Source organism: Plecotus auritus (assembly GCF_963455305.1).
Source record: "Plecotus auritus genome assembly, chromosome: 3".
Lineage (NCBI taxonomy): Eukaryota > Metazoa > Chordata > Mammalia > Chiroptera > Vespertilionidae > Plecotus > Plecotus auritus.
Genome location: NC_137772.1, coordinates 29,556,999 through 29,578,472, shown reverse-complemented (window position 1 = coordinate 29,578,472; position 21,474 = coordinate 29,556,999). Strand labels below are relative to the sequence as shown.

At 43.1% G+C, this 21,474-nt stretch overlaps 1 protein-coding gene across 1 annotated transcript in view; it reads right to left on the bottom strand.

Annotated features, from left to right (window-relative positions):
* Nucleotides 1-21,474, bottom strand: part of PSD3 (pleckstrin and Sec7 domain containing 3) — a 532,096-nt gene that overhangs the window by 423,557 nt on the left and 87,065 nt on the right. Inside the window, exon 4 of the mRNA XM_080660410.1 lies at nucleotides 15,908-16,909. Coding sequence (XP_080516536.1) covers nucleotides 15,908-16,675 — 768 coding nt within the window. The 5' untranslated portion in view covers nucleotides 16,676-16,909. The remainder of the gene's footprint in view (nucleotides 1-15,907; nucleotides 16,910-21,474) is intronic.

The following is a 21,474-nucleotide window of genomic DNA, read 5'->3' as shown; positions in this document are numbered from 1 at the left end:
ATCCCCTGCTGGCCATCTTGTGGTGGCCATCTTGTGTCCATATGGGGGCAGCCATCTTTGACCACATGGGGGCAGCCATCTTATGTGTTGGAGTGATTGTCAATTTGCATATCACTCTTTTATTAGATAGGATATATATATATATATACATACACACATACACACACACACATACATATACTGAGTGGCCAGATTATTATGCATTCAGTGATCATAATAATCTGGCCACTCAGTGTAGTTTATCAATACATTTTTTGTAAAATCAAATTTTCTCTAATTCCTTTACTTAGACTAGGCCCATGGTCAGCAAACTGTGGCTCGTGAGCCACGTGCGGCTCTTTGGCCCCTTGAGTGTGGCAATACCACGGCCTGGGCGAGTCTATTTTGAAGAAGTGGAGTTAGAAGAAGCTTAAGTTTAAAAAATTTGGCTCTCAAAAGAAATTTCAATCGTTGTACTATTGATATTTGGCTCTGTTGACTAAAGAGTTTGCTGACCACTGGGCTAGGCAGACCTGATCTTGGTGTTTTATTTGTAGATTGTAGTATAATAATTAGAAACCTCTCCACATTTATTAACATGAATTTGAAGCTTTTCTCCTGATTTTTTTCAGCTTCCCTCCCTTTAAGCTAAGCCCTTTGCTGTGCCTTGGGGAGGCTATGTGTCAAGAGTGCAAGGTCCCACCCTAGCCAGTTTGACTCCGTGGATAAAGCTTCGGCCTGTGGACTGAAGGGTCCCAGCTTGGACTCTGGTCAAGGGCACATTCCCATGTTGCAGGCTTGATCCCCAGTAGGGGGTGTGCAGGAAGCAGCCGATCAATGATTCTCTCTCATCATTGATGTTTTTATCTCTCCCTCTTCCTTCCTCTCTGAAATCAATAAAAATATATTATATATAAAAAAAAGAGCACAAGTCCCCTCTAGACATTTTCCTTCTGTTAGAAGACACTGATACTTGAAGATGCTACAAGTGTCCGGGGTGAGGAGAATGTTGGCTTGAGCCTAGAAAGTGGTAGAAAGTGAATCCTGGAGGCTGCTCAGAAGCAGTGCCCTGGAGGGAGTTTCAAGCAGGAGAGTGGCAGAAATGAAGGGAAGGGTAGGTGTGCTTATGAAATGGCTTTCAGTTAGCCAGGATTTTCCAGGCTTCAATATTCCTGCCTCCTACGTTCTAACTTGTCCTAGGACCCTGGAGCATATGTCTTTACTCTTCCAACTACAGAGAGCCCTCTTCTGTTTTCCTGAAGATTTATAAGCTTTAATCGTTTTATTTTCTTCAAGGTCCCACCAGTTCTGCACTGTAGTGGATGATGAATTCATAGAAAATTCAGATATTAGGTTTACACTGATATAACACAGAACTTAAGATTAAACAAAGAAAATAAGAACTTTTGTCTTAATATTTGGAGATGAAGAGGTTAAGAAAAAGTCACCTCTACTCAGGAATAGAGAAGAGGGAGAAGACCCTTGACCTCCTCTCCTGCACTCCTAACTTGAATACTTCTCAGGTGTTATTCTTCCTGAAGCACATAGGGCGTCCAGACTCAAGCCAGCATGGTTCCAAGTTTATTACCTATTAGAACTCACTTAATCCTTATTTTCTATAAGGTATGTACTCATCTAACCTCTAGTTTACAGAGGAGGAAACTGAGGTACAGAGAGATGAAGTGTCCCACCTAGCCAGGAAGGGGCAGGCCGAGCCAGGACTCACACCTGGAGTCTGGCTCCGGGGCCTGTGCTCTTAGACACGGTGCTATGCTTGACATGTGCTGAAGGAACAGGTGAATTCAGGAATTCACAGGTGCTCTCATATCATGGAAATTTCTTGACCCTTGGCTCAACTTTAGTGGACAGAGAACCCTGAGAATATCTGAGACTGAGTTTCTTGCTAGTCCAGCAAGATGGGAGTTTGGGGCTAGAATTTAATGTGATTTTGTTACAAATAATAAAATGGCTCTTTCTCTGAGAGTGTTGATGGCTTTTGATACCTGCTGCATAGTTCATGAATAACTTATTTCATTCTTTTCCCTGTTCTTAATAAGTAGGAACCCATTTTTGCATAAGGCAAAGACTCTCCCACCTGCAGCACAGGCCAGGCAAGCCTGCAAAGGGTGGGAAATTAATGTTATAAATTCTTTGGCAGGTCTTTATGAGAAGAGGCCTAAGAGTAACAGTCATGTTGTCTGGGAGGGAAAGAGGCAGAAAAGCCAATCTATACATACATTGCTGTTACCGAATTCAAGGGATTCATTGCTTGGAGCACTCAATTCAAGAATGAGATGTGGTTGTTGTTAGGTAGTTTTCTTTACTTGCAGCAAGTAAAGGAGACAGCAGATTTACATGCAAAGTTCTGTCTCCTGGAAGGAAGGCTTAGCCATTGCTTATATACATTACTAGAGGCCCGATGCATGACATGTGTGCACTGAGGAAGGTGGGAGGGAGGTCCCTCAGCCTGGCCTGTGCCCTCTTGCAGTCCAGGACCCCTTGGGGGATGTCCGTCTGCGGGGAGCAAACCTAAGCCGGCAGTCGGACATCCCCCAAGGGGTTCTTAGCACTGCTGCACTCGCCAGCAGTGAACCCAGCTTCTGGCTGAACAGTGCTACCCCTGTGGGAGCGCACTGACCACCAGGGGGCAGCTCCTGCATTGAGCATCTGCCCCCTGGTGGTCAGTGAGTGTCATAGTGACCAGTCGTTCTGCTGTTCAGTTGATTTGCATATTAGGGTTTTATTATATAGGATTTGGTTAATTACATGTTGATTTCTTCTTTGCAGTTTGTCTACACTTATCCAGTTGGGTTCCTGTCAAGCCCATCTTGTTTACAGCTGTGTCTGCAAAATACTGTGTTACATTTTAACATTCAGCAAGAATAGCATTTGGTAAGAACTGCCCAGACCCTGAGACATCTTATCCTACCTAACATCATTACTGTTGTGAACTGATGTATTATTAGAGTGTCACAAATTACTAAACCTCATTTTTGTTCAGAGGTCACACTCTACTTGCTCCCAACCTGGATCACCTACTTTGATTTACTGCCCAAAAAGCAGAATTCTTCCTGTGCTACGGCAAGGTTTCAATCCTTGCACAAGGAGCCTCATTCAAAGAAATATCCCAAGCCCAACCCTGCTCCCCACCTTCCTGCACACTCTGACCAGGAAATAGCTTCAGATTCACTGACTTTGATCAAGCCTCCAGGAACCAGTCCTGTGTTTCTGTTGTCTCTTAGCAACGCCTCACAGTGTGGCTTTATTCAATTGCCATCATCACCTGCCACCTGAGAAAGGAAATCTCTCAGGATAAGGGAAAATCTTCTAGGTCTAGTTAGAATGCTCTCTAATGCACAGACCTGGCACTCTACGTAGAGATTTTCTGGGCCTGATTTCAAATTCTCCAAAGTTGTATTAAATGATGCTCTCTGTTTTTGCTTTTTATGATATTTTATTCTTTCTAATAAATGTAGTTTACTTTTTAAAATTTATTTTTTATACTTTTGAATGAAAGGTATATATATTTTTAAGGTAGAATCTTAATTTTCAGTTTGGAAAAACACTCACTCTATGTATGTATGATCACATAATTGTTATGTTCCTTTTTAATGAATTACATAATTAACTCCTGAACTCAAGAGAAACCCCAAACTGAAACCCTTTTTACATTCTATTAAGCCACCAAGATTTCCTTTCTTCACTCATGACCTCTGAAGCCCATCCCATTACAAATCTCCTCCTAACTAAATGGAACAGAGATGGTGACTTCTCATATTAGGATGCACAGAGAGTTACTTGCACAACTTTCCTATTCAGCCATCACCCCATAGTAGGCCTACTCTGATTATTACACAAAGTAGTAAACCTTGTCCTTATTCTGCTGATGTTTCTTAAATATGTCTAAAAGTGCCTCTTTGCCTAAATGTTTGCCTGCCTTAGATTTCAAGCTTATAGAAAGCAGGGAATGGATCTTCCATGTATTTTGTGCTTTGTAAAGGACCTACAGAAACATTTAATAAATTCTTTTAATGATGCTTAAAGTAACTTACATAGTCAATAGTATAATTCCCGCAACTACTTCTAATTGGATTTACGTAATGCCTTTTTCCGCTAAAGGGCTTCAGAGGCTACAAACAACAAGACAATGCAATAAATGAGCAGAAAGCAGCCAGCCATAAGTGGTTCACAAACAGCATAAAAAGGCAGTGGACGGGCAATTTGCAGAGAACTATAAGAAAAAGTTCACTTACTAAAACAGACTAAGGATGAGAAAGGATTTTGCCGTTAGCTTTTTTAAATGGCATGAAAAGTAGGAATGATTTATTTAAGTTGAAAACATTTATTTTGTAGGTTGTTTAAGCATGGAGTAAGCTGGTTCATTAGGAGAATAGTTATCACTCTTGGGGGGACATTACTCACAGGAACTATTCACAGAGTAGATCTAGAAAACTAGGCCAACAAGTTCAGCCAAAGAGAAATTTTGCTCTAATTCCTTGGCCACAGGCCCACCCAAGAACTCCCCAAACATTAGTCTAAGCCACAAGAGAAATACATTTTCATAAAACACCACTATTTATAACCCCCAAAATAGCTTGAAATTTTATTCTGCTTTGGGTTGTTGCCAACAGTGCCAAACCACCCCTTGCTTGACAAGTGACCAGCCTGGACGGCATCACAGTTCAATGCCTTCCAAATGTGAAATGGAGGAACTAAGGGGTGTGAGGAAAGAACTGAAGGAATTAGTGAAAAAGAAAGTCATTTAGAGAGGCTTTGCCATAGGTGATCTCAAAGGTAAGAAATGCTAATGGAGCACCTATGATATGTAATGCATTTTGGTTTTGTTGTCATTGTTTTTGACTTTGAGAGTACATTTATTAAATCTGAGGACCATGCAACAAGGGAGGGCTTAGTTAGGACAGAAGAAGCAACAGGAGAGAGCCAAGGTGGGGCTGCTTTGGCTCACTGGAAAGTCAGAGAAAAGGGGCCTTGAAGTCAGGTTCAGGGGGTTAGCCCAGGATGAGCTGCTGGGGCCCACTGCTCCCCTGGTTGCAAGTCTCCTGGGGACCCTTAGAGTTTAGGTGATGCGCACCTGTGAGGGAAGAAAGGCATGGGCGCGCTCCCGAGAGGGAAAACGTGTTGTAATGCATTTTGTAATGATAAACAATAAAGTTTTTCTATTTAATTTCTAAACATTATACACTGCAACAAATTATACTTTTTGAGGTTATAAATATCGAATGGATCTTCTCTATTATCTATCATTAGAATAAAGGTTCATTTGGGGTAATCTTAAATCCTTGAGTAACTGGACTTTCCTCCCTCCTTCACCTGTCTTAATCCTTCATGAGTTTATCATACCTGTAGTTCAGAACTGAAGAACTTCAGGAAAAAAAAATTAGAGCTTCCTGTTCAGAGGGTTTAAGTGGTGTGCCTCAAGGGTTCTTCAACAAGATTAGGAAGTGGGAGGAAGGGATAGTAAATCCTTTAATCTGCAGAATAAAGGGAAGTGTAGGGAAGTCACTTCATAAATGCATCCACTCATCCCTTAATTTCTGTGTTCCTCTAGTGCTTAAAACTTTCCAAAGGCTCCCTGTTGTACTTAGAATAAAATTCACACTCCTTATCTGAGAATGAGGCCCTCTGTGATCTGTCCCTACTGATGGCCCCAACTTTTCCAATAATTTATGCTGATAATCCCAGAGGTACATGGGACTCTTCTGCTAACTCCTTCCAGGAACCTTTCCCTCCCTGATCATGGATGGCTGTGCCTGTCATTCAAGTGTCATTCACCTTCTCCTTGAGGCCTTCTCTTATCACATAAACTATTCATCTCATCTCATCACTCCTTCCTGTTTTTTTTTTTTTTCTTCCAAGCACTTGTCACAATCTGAAGTTTGATGTTCCTATTTTATTTACTTGTTTATCATTTCCGGCTCCTAGCAGAATGTATGAGCAGGGACTTCATGTGTCCTACTCACTGCTGTTTCCCCAGTGCCTAGAACAGTGCCTGCCACACAGCTGGTGGTTAAGAAACATCTCTGGACTGAATGAACCCAGAAGTTATTTGTTTAGCAACATTTTTCATCTGAATGTGACCATGGTCATAGTCAAAAGCATCATCCCTGAACACACAAACTCAGAAGCTAAAACAATCCACAGCAAAACTCATGAGATTTTATGCTAGATGAGCCACTTAACCCCTTTTTACTTTTACTTTACAAAATTAACACGTTTGTCTTACAATTTAAACAAATTTGTTGTCTAGTTTCCTGGCCTATGGTAGATTAAAAGAAGTACATTAGAGGTAAACATGCTAATAGCAGCAAGAAAGGAGAGGCCGACAAGGAGAAAACTAAAAATTACTCAAAAGCAAAAGGAAGTCAGAGAGCTGAGTATTTGGGGGCTTATTAACTATAGAAGCAAATAGTGTTACAGATCTAAAGTTGCCAGCAAACAGTATCGCTATTATAGTGATTACTTAAATTATCAAGAAAATCATATATGTCTAAGGAAACAGGGAAATAGCAAATGTTAACGGTTCCTTAGAAAAGTTTTTATCCACTACGTTACTTTTAATTCTTATTTTAAAGGGCAAGCAAAATTCCATTTTTAAAGAGAATTAATTCCTGTGGAACATGTTAAAGGAACTCCTTTCCTTCCTTCCTTTCTTCCTTCCTACCTTCCTTTCATCCCTCCCTCTCTCTCCTTCCCTCCCTGCATCCCTCCTTTCTGGCCTCCCTCCCTCTTCTCACGATTAGAACTGTGTAGCTAACTAATCATGTCACTTTAAGCTTGGGGAGCTAGAAAGGACATGGCTTACTTTGACTTTGAAACACACCAGCTCTGTAGGTCTTTATGGCATGTTCTTTCCTGATCTTTTCTTCACCTCAACCTTGATTTATAACTTCTTAGAACTGATTCTTTATCACTCCTGTAATAACCTTCACCATTATTTTAAGCTATTATAGTGCTATAGCTGTGGGGTACTTGAAATCCTTTATGGGAAAAGATTGAATATATATATAAACAAACTCTCCTGAAATCTCGCTGCTTATGGCCTGGGATAAGTAGGGTGACATTTTAAACGTTACTTTATCAGACCATCAGATTGAGCACTCAACCAAGAGTAACCCAAGCTCCTTGCAGATAAAATGGGATTTTCAAATGATAAATGCTTAAATAATGCCTGGGAGTGTAATCTGGACCTGGTAATTGAAAGGTTAATTTAAAAAAAAACCACACATCCTGAAAATTGAAAGTTAAATTCCAAAAAGTTAACATTGACTAAATATAATCACAGGAAATATGCACAACAAAAAGGGCAGCCAAAAACAAAAGCCACAGCTGCTGAGCCTGTAGAAAGAGGGAAAGTGGGCTTCCTAAAAACACAGTCCCATCCCACACTAGCCCAGCAGTGCTAACCACAGGAGCACCATTCTTTCTTTTGCCCACATTTTGTTCTTTGTTGATATGGTTTAGTTCAAGGAATGGGTATAAACCAGTTCGAGGAACATGGCTTATCTTTACTGTTTTTTGCTCTGACCTCCAATACTGAGTCAAGAGTTCCAGTGCATTGCTATAAAGTTGAAGAGATCGCATGCAGAGTCCAAGATGGCAACCTGCTTACTATAGCACCCCACTTTCACCCGAAGACTCACATTTGTGTAAGTCTTATAGCATTTGTAGTCTTTAAAAATCTACAAGGAAAACAACCTTTGAAAGAGAAAATTTACCATATCATAACCCAGCCGTGGGCGAACTACGGCCCGCGGGCCGGATCCGGCCCGTTCAGCTGTTCTATCCGGCCCATGGAGCAGAAAGAGCAGAGGGTTCTCTTGCTCTCCCCTCCGCTCCTTCACCAGCAGCAGTGTTAACATGGCAACGTTGGGAAACACGGCCGCAGCTCCTTCTTCTGAGTGGGCGGATTTATATCCACCCATTCAGTAGAAGGAACAACCTCTCAATCTTCCTTGTAATGCCCGCGGACGGACGCGTCCCCCGACATCACCCTGGGAATGTGTAGACACGTTATGGTGGTGATGTAGGGAGACACGCCCCTGGAGAGCACAGTATCAGAGCATTAGCTAAAAAGGAGACCAACAACACTGTTCCCACTGAAGTTGATGTTTTAAAGACCAAAAACCTTTCAACCCAGTCTACATTGCCATCTACATCTACGTCCCGGGCATAATTTGGAAGTTGCACTAAAGAAAATGTTTAATTTACTGTTTACACATTTTGCTCTTTTCTATTTGTTTTAGTTTTAAATTATTTTATTATATTTAAGTTTAATTTGAAAGGCTTTTGTACCTTTCCTTTGTTAGGCAATTTTATTTTGCCTTTGCCATCTTCAATATAAGGTATGTTATTGTGCTATGATTCCTCCATTTTTTGAAGTTTCAAATTATAATAATTAGTGTTTACATTCTTCTTGTTAAAATGTTTGAAATGAATAAAACTATTGAAATAAAAGAAAAAAAGACCGTACCCTTTTATGTAATGATGTTTACTTTGAATTTATATTAGTTCACACAAACACTCCATCCATGCTTTTGTTCCGGCCCTCCGGTCCAGTTTAAGAACCCATTGTGGCCCTTGAGTCAAAAAGTTTGCCCACCCCTGTCATAACCAATAGCAGATTCTGGAAGCAAATCTATTTATAGACCATATAGGTAATAATTTGATTCTACTATATTGCTTAGTTTAGAAATGCTCCTTTTAGAAATCTCCCCAAAGAGTATTAAAAACTGGCTTCCCTAAAATCTGAAAGGACTTAGACAGGACATTTAGACAAAACAATTATCTTATAAATTTTAGTTGACACCTGTCTGAAAATGTTTTTGGTCATTTACTGGGTTGGCTGCCCATACTTGCTCCCCTCCTCACCACATCCCATCAATTTCTAGAAACTGTCCCTTTCCAAGATTTACATGGTTACAACCACGTCTGGCTCTCAGAAAATCTGATGGAATCATGTGAGCTGCCCCCAGTCCTGGCCCCACCATGGATTGGGTGGGCACCCAACTCCCACTGGACCAAGGAGCCTCTTCTCAGGGGAATTGGAAAGTGTGCCTAAGGAATGCCAGTCTTAGTTGAATTGTCTCTAAAGAGAGGAGATATAAATTTGGGAATTGCGAGCGGCCATATTCCTCCCTGTGGAGTAGGGACTGAAAGAATCAGATGTAGAGAAGGAATGAAGACTGCTGAGAAGGGCAGAGGGCAATAGAGACTAGAAATGAAAAGAGAAACCTGAGTGTTCTGGAGCCCTCGTCCCAGTTGGTCCTGAGGCCCATTTGCATCTCGGTCCTGGAGTTCTACAAGACCTTACCTTTACACACATGTGTTCTCCTTCCAACGAATCCCCTTTATTTGGGGTTACGTAGACTTGAGGGTTTCTATCACATATAACCAAGATTCCTAACTAAATCTACAAATGATAGAAGACACTTTGGTTCAAGGGTACAAAACTTCAAAGTTAAACTGAGGCAATCTGTTGGAACTGATTCAAACTAGCTGAGTGAGGTTTTAATTCCTGAGTGGGGGAATTGATTTTCAATATTCCCTTTGCTGAATAATTGATTCATGAGACTAAAGACAATTCATTTCCTTTTAATATTGGAGAATAATAAAACATAATTCCTTTTTGCATAGTTATATAAAACTCAATTTAGTCTTTCTGTCCAAACCTCTCAGGCAAAACCCAATACTTGACTAATGCTACCAATATTTTGTAAAAATAAAAAATAAAAAATAAATTTAACACCCGAGATTAGAAAATTGAGTATATATTGACGTAAAATGTTTTCAAATATAGTCTAGTCCTCTATCTATCCTCTGGATACTGGAGGAGGATCTAATTTATGAATAAAGGAGTTTCCCACCAGCAGTGACTTCAAACTATGATGGACTTTTAGAAATTTGTCATTAAAAGCCATAGTTTCAGTTGATTTTTCACAAATACAGGCACAAGTGGATTGGCAGGAATTTAGAATCATGGAGCTAGGAGGGAGGAATCCACAGTCTAATCTTTTCACACCCCAGATGAGGAATTAAACCAGAATAAAGGGACTTGCCCTTGCTTAGCTAACTTGAATCAAAGGAAGGGCTAGAAGTCCTAAGTCCAAGCTCCCACTCCAATTGCTTTTCTATATGGCATGGGATACACAACTTAAAGTGGCCCTTGTGCTTGCTCTCTGCTCTCTTCTTCCCTTCAAGAATGCTGAGGTGCATGTAGTTCCATGAGGGTAGCACCTATGCAGGGATCCAGAAGACTTCCGCGTGTGACTATCCAAGGAAATGGTAAGAAGAGAAAAAGAGTGAGAGAACATTGTCATGGGAACACCAAGGCAAATCACAGGATGAAAAAGAACTGAAACCCATCCTGCTATCTCAGGCTTTATTTATTCAAGTGGTAAATCAAAACATCTGGGTCAAAACCAACGCAGTGTAAAAATAAAGATAAGCTTTGCAATTTAAAAATTCTAAATTGCTCTCCAAGAAGGATTAATATAAAGACAGAATTATCTAGAATACCATTTTATGAGCAGAACAGTTTCTAAACTTATGACAGACCTGAAAAGTCAAACAGTCTTGGTTATATAATGAAGTGTTTACTCTAAATAAGATAAATGACCTCTTCCTGGGGGTTAAGTATACCTGGGATCAGACTTCAACTCCAGAATGGAATTTAATTCAACTGGAATCCGGTCAAAGGAGGAAGTATCAATCATTAGCAGACAGACAGACTGCAATTCTGGCCCTAAAATCTGGTGGTGGGGATTTTGTGTTATTGATCAAAGAAGGTACTGACTCTTTCATATCACTGAATGTTAATCACCTTTTCAAAGGTTCATTCGTTCATTTATTCAACTAATTGTTAAGTGCCTGCTATGTGCCAGGCACTGTGCTATTCAGGTATGGAACCATCCTAGCTCCCCACTGAAGTCCAAGATCTGCCTGAGTGAGTCAGCCCATTGTGTAGGGTGGGGCAAAAGTAGGTTTACAGTTGTTTGTATGGGAAAATAATACAATAATTAATAAGTTATAATACAACCTACTTTTGCCCTATCCTGTATGTAGCTTCCTCACAGTGAAGTCACTTGGCAAAATAATCTTTAGAAACAACCTGAGGTAGATAAATTAAATTGACACTTTTATTTCATTAAACAGTTTTAAAAAATATATTTTTTTATTGATTTCAGAGAGGAAGGGAGAGGGAGAGATAGAAACATCAATGATGAGAGAGAATCATTGACTGGTTGCCTCCTGCACATCCCCTAATGAAGACTGAGCCCACAACTTGGGCATATGCTCCGACCCAGAATTCAACTGTAACTTCCCGGTTCCTAAGTTGACATTCAACTACTGAGCCACACCAGCCGGGCTCATTAGACAGTTTTATTTCCTTTCTGGATTCATAGACTCATACTCATCATAGAATGTCAGAACTGGAAAGACCTCAGAGAACAAACAAGATAGCCTAGCTTTGCTCATGGAGTTGCCAGCGGCCACTTTGCTAGTTAGTTGGCAAAAGCAGATTTAATCTGCTTTTTTATCTCTTTAATCCTAATGCCCATGACCTTTAATCTAAATGAAAACTTTGTATGAAAATTTTAACAAACTTATATTTTACAGACTTATATTTCAGATGTTGGATTTATTTTAAGGCAAAATAATCCAAGACACAGAGTTAAAACTATCTTCTCTAGTCTGTTAGGGCCTGTTTTTAAGCAAACAGACCTACATTGCATTTCTATTCATTACCTTAAGGCAGGGATTTTCCACCGGTGAGCCGCAAGAGGCACACTGGTGTGTCGAAAGAATTTTTAAAACATGCAATACCTGAGTATTTATTCAGGGACACTGACCTCTTGTCCCTTAGATTATCAAATAAAACAATGAAAATAGCCAATACAACAATAGTTGTCCAGTGTGGATGAATCAAAATTATACCCATTTTTTTTTGTCAGAGTAGCAAAAAATACACTTTTTACTGTGCAGCAGAATTTTAGTAATTAGTTTATGTGTGCCATGAGATGAAAAGGTTGAAAATTGCTGCCTTAAGCAATAATGTACCCATCCCTGTCTCCTTCACACACCAAGCCTCTCATCGATCCTGTCTGTCTTACTCACTCTAACTCTGTCTTCTAAACCCTGGACACCCCTAGAAGCTGGTGATGAGAATTCAAAAAGTTCATTGTGTTTCAGGTGAGAGAGGAAGAGAAAAAGGAAGACAAAATAGAGAAGTAAAATTTCTTGGGAATTTAAAGCTACATGTGAAAATTTTGTGGGGTTTGTAAAAATGGCATTTGGAAGGGAATTTAGAAAATATTTTTACTGCATTTTCTAATGTCATTTACATACCAAAAGTTGTTATTATTTCAAAACATAAAATATGTAAGAGATGAAGACTGGTAAAGAAAAAGTTGTAAACATCCCAAAATGATTGAAGAGAAAGCTTTTTCCTCCCTTTCTAGTTGCATCTGTTTTCTGTGTCTTCATATGGGCTTCTTATCTTTAGTCCCAAACTCAAGTCACACGTTGTCAGTTCCTGGTGTTCCCACTGGGAGGTGGCAGAATGTGGGGTCCAAGAAATCATGAGGGCAGGCCCTGGCCCCAGACCATGGAACATTTTCTGGTCCACAGACTCAACACAGAAATGTTGCAACCCACAGGAGGCATCGCCAGAGCTGGAGGTACGTGTCCTCCAACCCCAGTCTTTCACTGCTTCTAGTGTTTGTTCACACAAGGCCAGGCCGTTAGACCTCAGACTCCTGAGGGTCCTTCTCCCAGCCTCTCCACCAGAGAAAGTCGGAGTGCAATAGAGACCACCACGCCCAGGAAATGGTGGGTTGATTTCCAAGGAAATCTCACCCTCTCAGAAGACGGTGAGAAGAGGCAGGAGAAGTCAGTCTTGAGCTGACATGTGTTGGTCTCCAGTCTCAGCAAGTTCCTGACCATCCTCAAGCATCTGTCCCCTCATCCGTGAAATGGGGATGATAACAACATATATCCTCACAGTTGTGAGGTTTAGACGCCTTGTGTAGGTCTTAGAGTGCTATAGTTGTTTTTACCAAAGCCCAGTCATAGTATAAATTAAAAACCAAGTGATTTAATCCACTGCAATCACTCATTATGATATTTGGAAGGATATAAGTCAACAATTTTCATTTAGGAGCCCATATGTCTCAAAAGTGAGAATATACACTTGGACATTTGGAGCATTGTGGAGAAGAGAATTTATACTTAAGATCCAGATTTTCCTGCTAGGAAAGTATCAATACTATGATACAAATGTAGGAACAGATTTTGCTTCCAACATTTCACTTTAATAAATATAATTGATCACATTTCTTCCTGAGTACATCAAGTGAAAGGTCATACTATGGGTAGTTAAGGGCCTCCACATTCATAGTGACAAAAAGACATTTTTCATGAACCTTCTGCCACTTTCCTGTGACTCATAAAGCTGCATTCCAAAACATGAGAGGATTGGGTAATTCTCATACACTAATCTATCAAATCCAGAGGACACCGTTATCTGTTCAGAACTGGGCAGATGGAAAAGCTGTATCTGTTGATTTTGCTACTTTCCCAGGTACCCAGGACCAGGCAGAGGTCACCTGGTTAATAGTAGCCACAGGCATTTAAAGAACGTGTGGTTCTGAAGGTACTGGTTTCCCAGCTCCCTCCTTCCCAGGAAGAGGTAATCATAACATCTGACCAGCAAGGTTAAGAGTAAGTTTTGGTAGCCCGGCTTCCTCACCAGACCCACCCTACATTTACACCTTTAACTCCATGGCTTCCCTGGCCCTGCTGATGGCTTCCCATGGTGTCCCACTGACTTTTCTTCTCCTCTTCTCTTCCTTAAGATAGGGCTGCTGAAGTTTCCTTTCAGTTGCTCAACACTTGATCTCCATAGCAAATCTCCATAGCAACTGTGAGGCAGGTTTTCCAGATGGAAAAACTGAGAGCTCTGGTGGGTTGCTCAAGATTAGACTTGAACCCGGGGTTTCTAAGTTTTTAGCGAGGAATCTTGCAATTGTTTGTTTGTTTGTTTGTTTATTGTTAGTCCTTACCCGAGAATATTTTTCCATTAATTTTTTTAGAGAGAGTGGAAGGGAGGGGGAGAGATACAGAGAGAGAAACTTTGATGTGAGAGAGACACATTGATTGGTTGCCTCCCACACAACCAGGTCCAGGGATTGAGCCTGCAACCGAGGTATGTACCCTTGACCTGAGACCCTTCAGTCTGAGGGGCGATGGTCTATCCATTGAGATAAACCAGCTAGGGCACAATCCTTACTTTAGATGTCTGGGGGTCTATTAGATTTCTGCAGATAAGACAGAAATCTACTCACTTGAACCAACTCCCAAAACATCTCTCCCTATGGAAATGGCAACAGCTCGGAGGCTCTGACTTCTACTTGGATGGCGGGAAGGGAAAGTAGGGGAAGATGCTGTTTTTAAGTCATTGGGGCAGCTTTAAAGTACACAAACAACTACCACGTGACCTCACAGACAGGGACTGGTCTCTGACGCATGGGTATGCAATTCCTCCTCTATCTCTGTAGGAAATGAGAGATACAAGATCTGGGGTGGAATGTAAACTATTTCTTAAGGGAGCATGCTAGCATCTCTCTTTTCTAAGAATTCCTTCCTGAATAAAACTTGGGCTCATTCTTTCCCTCTGATTCTTATCCGTGGCTATACTGGCTCCCTGTTTAAAGAAGAAAGAGGAAGAAGGGAGGTATGTAGAAGCAAGTAGGAGAGAGCCACGGAATCCAGGTGAAACAGCATCATTTCCAAGCCCCAGGAAGGCCTCTTCTATGATGTGAATTCCTTCCATTTCTCCTGTGACTTCCCTGAGAGTCCCCTCCACACCGACTTCCACATACTCCAGCAAGAGTCCCCCCACCTCTGTCTCACCCCACCAACCCCAACCCACACACACTCCTCCTCACCCTCACCCCCATCTCCTAGAGATGTGCAAATATAGAAAGATGTCTGTGCTACTGGGAAAGAGAAAATAAAAGCGTCATTTGTGTGTGTGTGTGTCCACCTATTTTGGGAGCGGTACACCTGAGCTGGGCGGAGAAGGCAGGCCGGGCTCAGGCATCAGCATGATGAGGAGGTTGAGTCAGAGAATCAGATGCTGATAACAAAGAGTAGGCATGGCCGTGATCACAGGCAGAGCCCATAGAGCTGCAGAGACCCTGGAGACCACACAGCATTACCCTTTCCCTTCCAGAGGAAAACGGAAGGTAGGAGGCTCACGTCCAGGGCTACACATCCATGGGGCAGGGCGGGTGGGGGGAGGGGAGGCTGGGAGGTGGAAGTGCGCCTTAGAAGGGCAAGGATGTGGCTGAGTTCTGGAAACCTCCACAAAACCTCTCCTAATTCTCCAGTGACCTTTCTGGCCTTGCCGTTTTGGAAGGAGGGGAGGATTTTTGTGGAGCCATTCTCAGTTTCCTTATCTGAAACTGGGGATGTGAGCCTCTATTTTTCAGGGTAGTTATGAGGATAAACGGAATGTAAGAAAACACCTAGCACAATGGCTGGCATGTAGGAGGGCTCAGTTAATGTCTGGGCACCTCCTCTGTCTTTCCGTCTGGTCTTCCCTTACAAAGTATGCACTGCTCTGCCTGAATTTTCTTCTGTCTTTGGCAGAAACCTTGGGAAATGGTTATTCATTCTGTTTGCAAACAAAATGTTGCTAGTGTCTGGGAAGGTGTCAGAGCACAAGAGGGAGAGCCAGGCCCAGGAGGACTGTGGCCGGCAGTATGGATATAGCACATCGGGAGTGGAGGGAGACTCAAGGTGCAAAACTGGGAACCCCTGTGGGTACTTCTGTCCTCCCTGTTCATTCCCTCTTCCCGGGGGAACAGCTGGGGCCTGGGGAATTCAGCCACACACGCTTTCTTACCTTGAGAGGCAGAGCGGTAGGGGGGGCTGGGTAGCTCTTGCTGGTCTGAACGGGCGGACGGTATCTGTAGAGCATTGCCCTCCTTGCCCGCACTGTGGTACCTGTGTCCTCTTTACAGCTCTTCGGGGGTACCTGGCCGGTGGCCGTCCCTCTCCTCAGCTCGGCCCTCTCACCCCTGCCAGCAGCGTGGGCCAGGGTGGCCTGTGGAATTGAGTATCCCAAAGCATTCCAAGACTGAGGCTCTGCGCCCCACAGGTCCTGAGGGGCAGTAATGACCTGCCAAGGCTTCCAGCCCATGGAGGGATTGCTGCTTCCATCGCTCATGATGACATCTGGGCTAGGCAGTCTGCATGACAGGGGCTGGAGCCGGCCAAGTTTCCTGGAGGCAGGGGCCAGGGAACGCCTGCAATGTGGGGATCCGCAAAGGCCACCCCTCCTTACATCCAGATCCTGGGGTTTTTCCTCTCCCTCCTTCTCCTGCTTCCGAGCAGAGCAACTGAAAGCAGCTGGTTGCTCTGTCCCATGGCCCTCCTTCTGCAGCAGCCGAGAGGGAGGAGCAGCCAAGCCCTGTGTGCGTCTGAGGTCCTGGCCTGCCAACAAGCCAGTCCTGGGACTTGGGAGAATGTGTCCCTCCTCTGGGCCCCCTGAGGCTGCGGTCCAGGCTGTCGCTACTGGAGACAGGGCGGGGAGAGCTCTGCCAGGGGGGGCCTGCAGCTGGATGAAGAGGAAGGAAGTTTTCATCTGCTGCTGCTTGGGCTGCTCAGCCATTTCCTCCAAGGGGGTAGGGCTTGTCCTTGCCAGGGTCGAGTTTCAGACCTCAGTGCCCAGGGATGCAAACGCCAGCAGCTGTGGGCAGACGTGACTCGGGGGCCCCATGGTTCCACCAACAGCAACAGCCTGAGGATGTAAATGACACGTCTTCAGCACCGAGGGGGGATCTTCAAGAAGCAAGGGTCAGGGATGATCCTGGGATGCCATGGGCCTGGACTCTGCACCCACTTCCTAGGATCACAAAAACAAGCCGATCGGTGGAGAAGGACTTGGGACGGAGGGGTGGGCAGGGATGGCCAAGACTGGGCCTCTCGCACCTTGGGTCATACGGGATTCCTTTTTCTTCACTGTTCCCCTCCCCATATTTGAAATGAAACACAGATGCTATTCGTTTCATTATTTAATCCTAAACTGTACATTAGCCACACCTGTTGGGTATCTGGCCTGTGAGGCACTTGTGATTTATAGATGAACCCCCGGTACACTTCAAAGTGTACTTTTAATTTACCTTGCCCGCACTGATAACACAGTTGTAAACAGATTTCATGTTTTAATGAACTTCCACTTTAAATCCTGTGGTTATTTAGGAGTTCCCGAGGGGTAGTCCTGCAGATCAACATCAAAATGCTTGGCATCACACACACGTGGAAAATAAATTTTAGAAAAGAGACAAAAAGGAAAAAGAGAAAAAAAGAAAAAAGAGGGAAAGATAAAATAAGAAAAAAAGAAATCCAGGTAACAGATCAGGGGTTTATCCATCAGGGTTTTCTGTTTGTGTTTAACAATACTTGAGCCTTCTTATTGTGTTTAAAAATACTTTAGCCTTCGTAACTTGTGAGAACAATAGCAAGTCACCTGGAAACTCACCGAGTATTCACATTGGGTGGTACTAGAGGCTCACGTTCTCTCACAATGGAAAAAAAAAAAAGCTTTGGGGTCCTGCTGACCTTGTTCCTGGGGACAGAAGAGGACGAGGGGTGAGAAAGCTTTTTTTAAAAAAAAATCAATTTGAAGTTGACTGGAAGGGAACCAAGAAATTATCATCTGAGATAAACTGAGCGGAAAGCTGGCCGCTCTGCACACAGGAGCCAGGGCTGTCTCTCCCTGACACCTGGCCATTGCCTCACATTGGCAGCACCCCTAAAGTAATAGAGGGCCTCAGCCCTGGCTGACCCCTGTGGCCAGGGTGCCTTTCAGGAAATTCTCAGGATGGGTGATTGGAGCCCTGTGTTTTTTCCTTTTTAAAACATCTTTATACAGATTCTCACCCAAGGTTATGGCAGCTTTGCCCACATTTCCAGACAGGTGACATCTTTTCAGATGTGTCCAGAGCTGTCTGGACCAGGCACGAGCCGTTATGATCCCTTATCAAGATCTGTTGTCAGAGTTGCAGAAAGTAATTCTCCCAAGAGTGGCAATTCCAGAGAACAAGTGTTAGAGGCCCGTGTCCGAGGCAGTTCCAATGGCTATTCTATTCAGAGTTTTAAGTCAAAGCAGTCACAGTCTGCTCCTCAAAACTCATTCATTCTCTCAGGTGAAGTCCACAGCAGTCTGTCCCTTGGCAATTAAATTGGGAGCATTCTGGAGTCATTGTTCCCAATTTGGTTGTGACCTGTGGTGACTCACAGCCTGATAGAAAGAAAAGAAGGTAGTAACTATAGCCTTTCCTGCTACTGGATGTGTCTAATGCCTTCTAGACTCAAGAAAGAATGAGAGCCCTAATCGGTTTGGCTCAGTGGCTAGAGCGTCGGCCTGAGACTGAGGGGTCCCAGGTTCGATTCTAATCAAGGGCATGTACCTTGGTTGCGGGCACATCCCCAGTAGGAGGTGTGCAGGAGGCAGCTGATTGATGTTTCTCTCTCATCGATGTTTCTAACTCTCTATCCCTCGCCCTTCCTCTCTGTAAAAAATCAATAAAATATATTAAAAAAAAAAAAAAGAAAGAATGAGAGATGAGGCAGAGGCAGGGGTGGGGCATGGGATTGGGGAGAGCTTGGCAGAAATGAAAACTGAAATGGCTAGGGAAGCAGGAAGAGGGTAAGAGGGGCAATGTCCAGGGCATGGACATGGGGACTGAACTAAAGGCTATGAGCAGGGAAAGTCAGAGCAATGTCAAGAATAAGCATCTCGCAAGTAAAAATCCCAATATCTGGTTTCTTTAGAGTCTACATTTCCCCTTTCTTGTTGCATAAGGGATCAATCACATCATGCCTTTGCTGGGACAGAACTTATGTTTAAAGCTGACCCCGGTGACCGGTTCTTGACTTCTGGATCATTCTGCCCTTGCAGGAATTAGGGAATAGAGCAAGAGATTAAACTCCCCATGAGGGACTGAGACTCAAGGTGATTTACCTCTGAAGCCTTCGTTCAGGGACATTACTGGATGGTAATCCTACTGCAGGGTAAAAAGTGGGTACTCAGTCAGTATGTGTTTATTAATTGTTCTAATTAAGACCTGATAAAAACCTCTTTCCCTTCTATTTAAACAGTGCCTCATTGTGCAAGTCGGTGGATCGTACACATAGCTTTCTAAACTCACTGCTGCATTAGTCATATTTTTATTGTGTTTCCGTCTATCCCTGGCAATTAAATTGGGAGACTTCTGGAGTCATGGTGCCCAATTTGGTTGTGACCTGTGGTGCCTCACATCCCGACAGGAAGATATATGTTAAAAAATTACCCATATGTTGTTCTGATCTGAGTTTACAGTTGAGCCACATGGCCTATGTATGGGAGTAGAGTTGCAACGCTGAAATATTTTGAATGGCTTTTGAGACTGTCTACTGGTAGAGCCTTTTGAAAACGTCTTTCTTTTCTTTTTCTTCCTTTCACCATAAAGAACAATATGTGATTGGCATCTGAATAAATGTTATTAGAAAGTGCTAGAAAGAGAAGTATTACCGAGAGTCAGGGCCTGGCAAAGATGTCAGAGATATGGTGGAATCCAGACAAGATCCAGAAGGCAGTAGCATTTGTGTGGGTGGGGAAGACAGAAGAGAAAGGGCTCCAATAAGAGTCTGAGTGAGGCTTTGCATGGTGGGCCCGGGGAGCACATCCTATCTGAGGGGAATCACACAGAGGGGCAGTGGGAGAAAATTCCAACCACTGGCTGTGGAGTTGATCTTTATTTTAGAGACACCGGAAACAGGTCATAAGCATGGCAGACGTGGGGTCTTAAAAGACCAGTGTAGCAGCCATTAGTTAAATGGTTTGCATGGGATGGGTGAGCACTGGAAGGAGTCGGTGGGGGTGAGCTGGGAGAGAGGACTGGGTGGTGCTAAGAGGATGGAGAGCAGCACGTCAGAGCCCCTGTTTGGTTACAACTAAAAAAGCTCCAGTGCTGGCGTTGCTTCTTGTTAGTCATCTTGGGCAAGTTGCTTTATCTCTGGGCCTCGGCTTCTTTATCCTTATGGTCTCCTGAGGACTAAATTGGAAAGCAAATGGAAAGGGTGTGGTACATGGGGGCAGTAGATAAAATTACAGCCATTACCAACTTTCATAGAAACAGGCCATTTTCTCTGATTACTTATAAAATGTGCACTTAGAAATAATTCCTATTCTGCTAATCAAGCTTTCTGAAGGCTGCTTCCAGCAACCTCACAACACTACAAGGATGGCTTCGCTGAGGAACAATCTGGAGCAATTAGAGATTAAGTGAAGGAGGTACAGTCTCCAGCTCTGGCTTGGGCCTCAACCACAAACACCTCAAATCTCACTCCTCACATCTCAAGCCTTTCTCTGTCCCTTCCCCCGTCCCCGCCCCAAAATCCCCTCTGTGAAGTGGAACCTGCTCCCTGCCTGGCTGTGAGGACCCCCACCTCCCCCCTACACACACACACACACACACACACACACACCTCCAACTGCCCAGCACTCCCTTCGTGGAAAGGGCTTTAGAAACCATGAATGACCATCAGGGCATGACACACAAGACAGCATTTAAATCCCTCATGCTCTGGTTCAAGATCTTTTTCCATTTACTTCAAAAGCAGTCAGCCTGTGTGATCAGATGCCAGGGTAAGCACATCCCAACCAAAAGTACAAAGAATGGCTCAAAACACACCGTGTGTGTAAGGGGTCAGGGTGGCAGGCAGCAAAGAAAATAGAAATGAAGGACTTTCTAATTAGTGTACGTTTCAAGTGTTCCCATCTGGTTCTCCCATAAATAATCATCATCACAGGGGGACTCTCTGACACAGTGTCATCTCCTGAAAACATGAGCTGGGCTTGCTTTTTGGGAAGAGGCAAAAAAATGGCCATAGGGGAATGAGTTTGGAGAACATAAGAGGTAGAAGAATTAAAGGTACCATGTACCCCTGGTACTTGGAGACAATTTTTTTTTTCACCTCTCCAAATCTCAAGTTTTTAACTATAAAATAGAAGATAAAGTTGCCCCTAAATATATGCATTGGGAAGCAGTGTGGCATCATGTCAAGAGCATGACTTAGGAGCCTGAAAGATCTGGGTCTGTACCCACTTAATTGCTATGTTGCTTTGGGAAAATAGTTTAGGTTCTGCAGACTTCAGTGTCCATGTCTTTGAAACAGAGAGTCTAATATTTACCTCTTTCTGAGGATTAGAAGTAATACACAAAAGATGCCCATGACAGTGTCAGGCATTCAGTAGCTCTCATCATCTCCATCATCAAGCTCACAATTACACAAATCTCCCTATAGTAATGAAGGAAACTGAGCTACTATTGTGAAGGTGTGTTCCTAACCAGTAGCTGGAGTGTCCTGGAAAACCTTGAAATCTTATTTGATGTGGCATGAGTAGCAAGGCTCAGATTGGGGAGA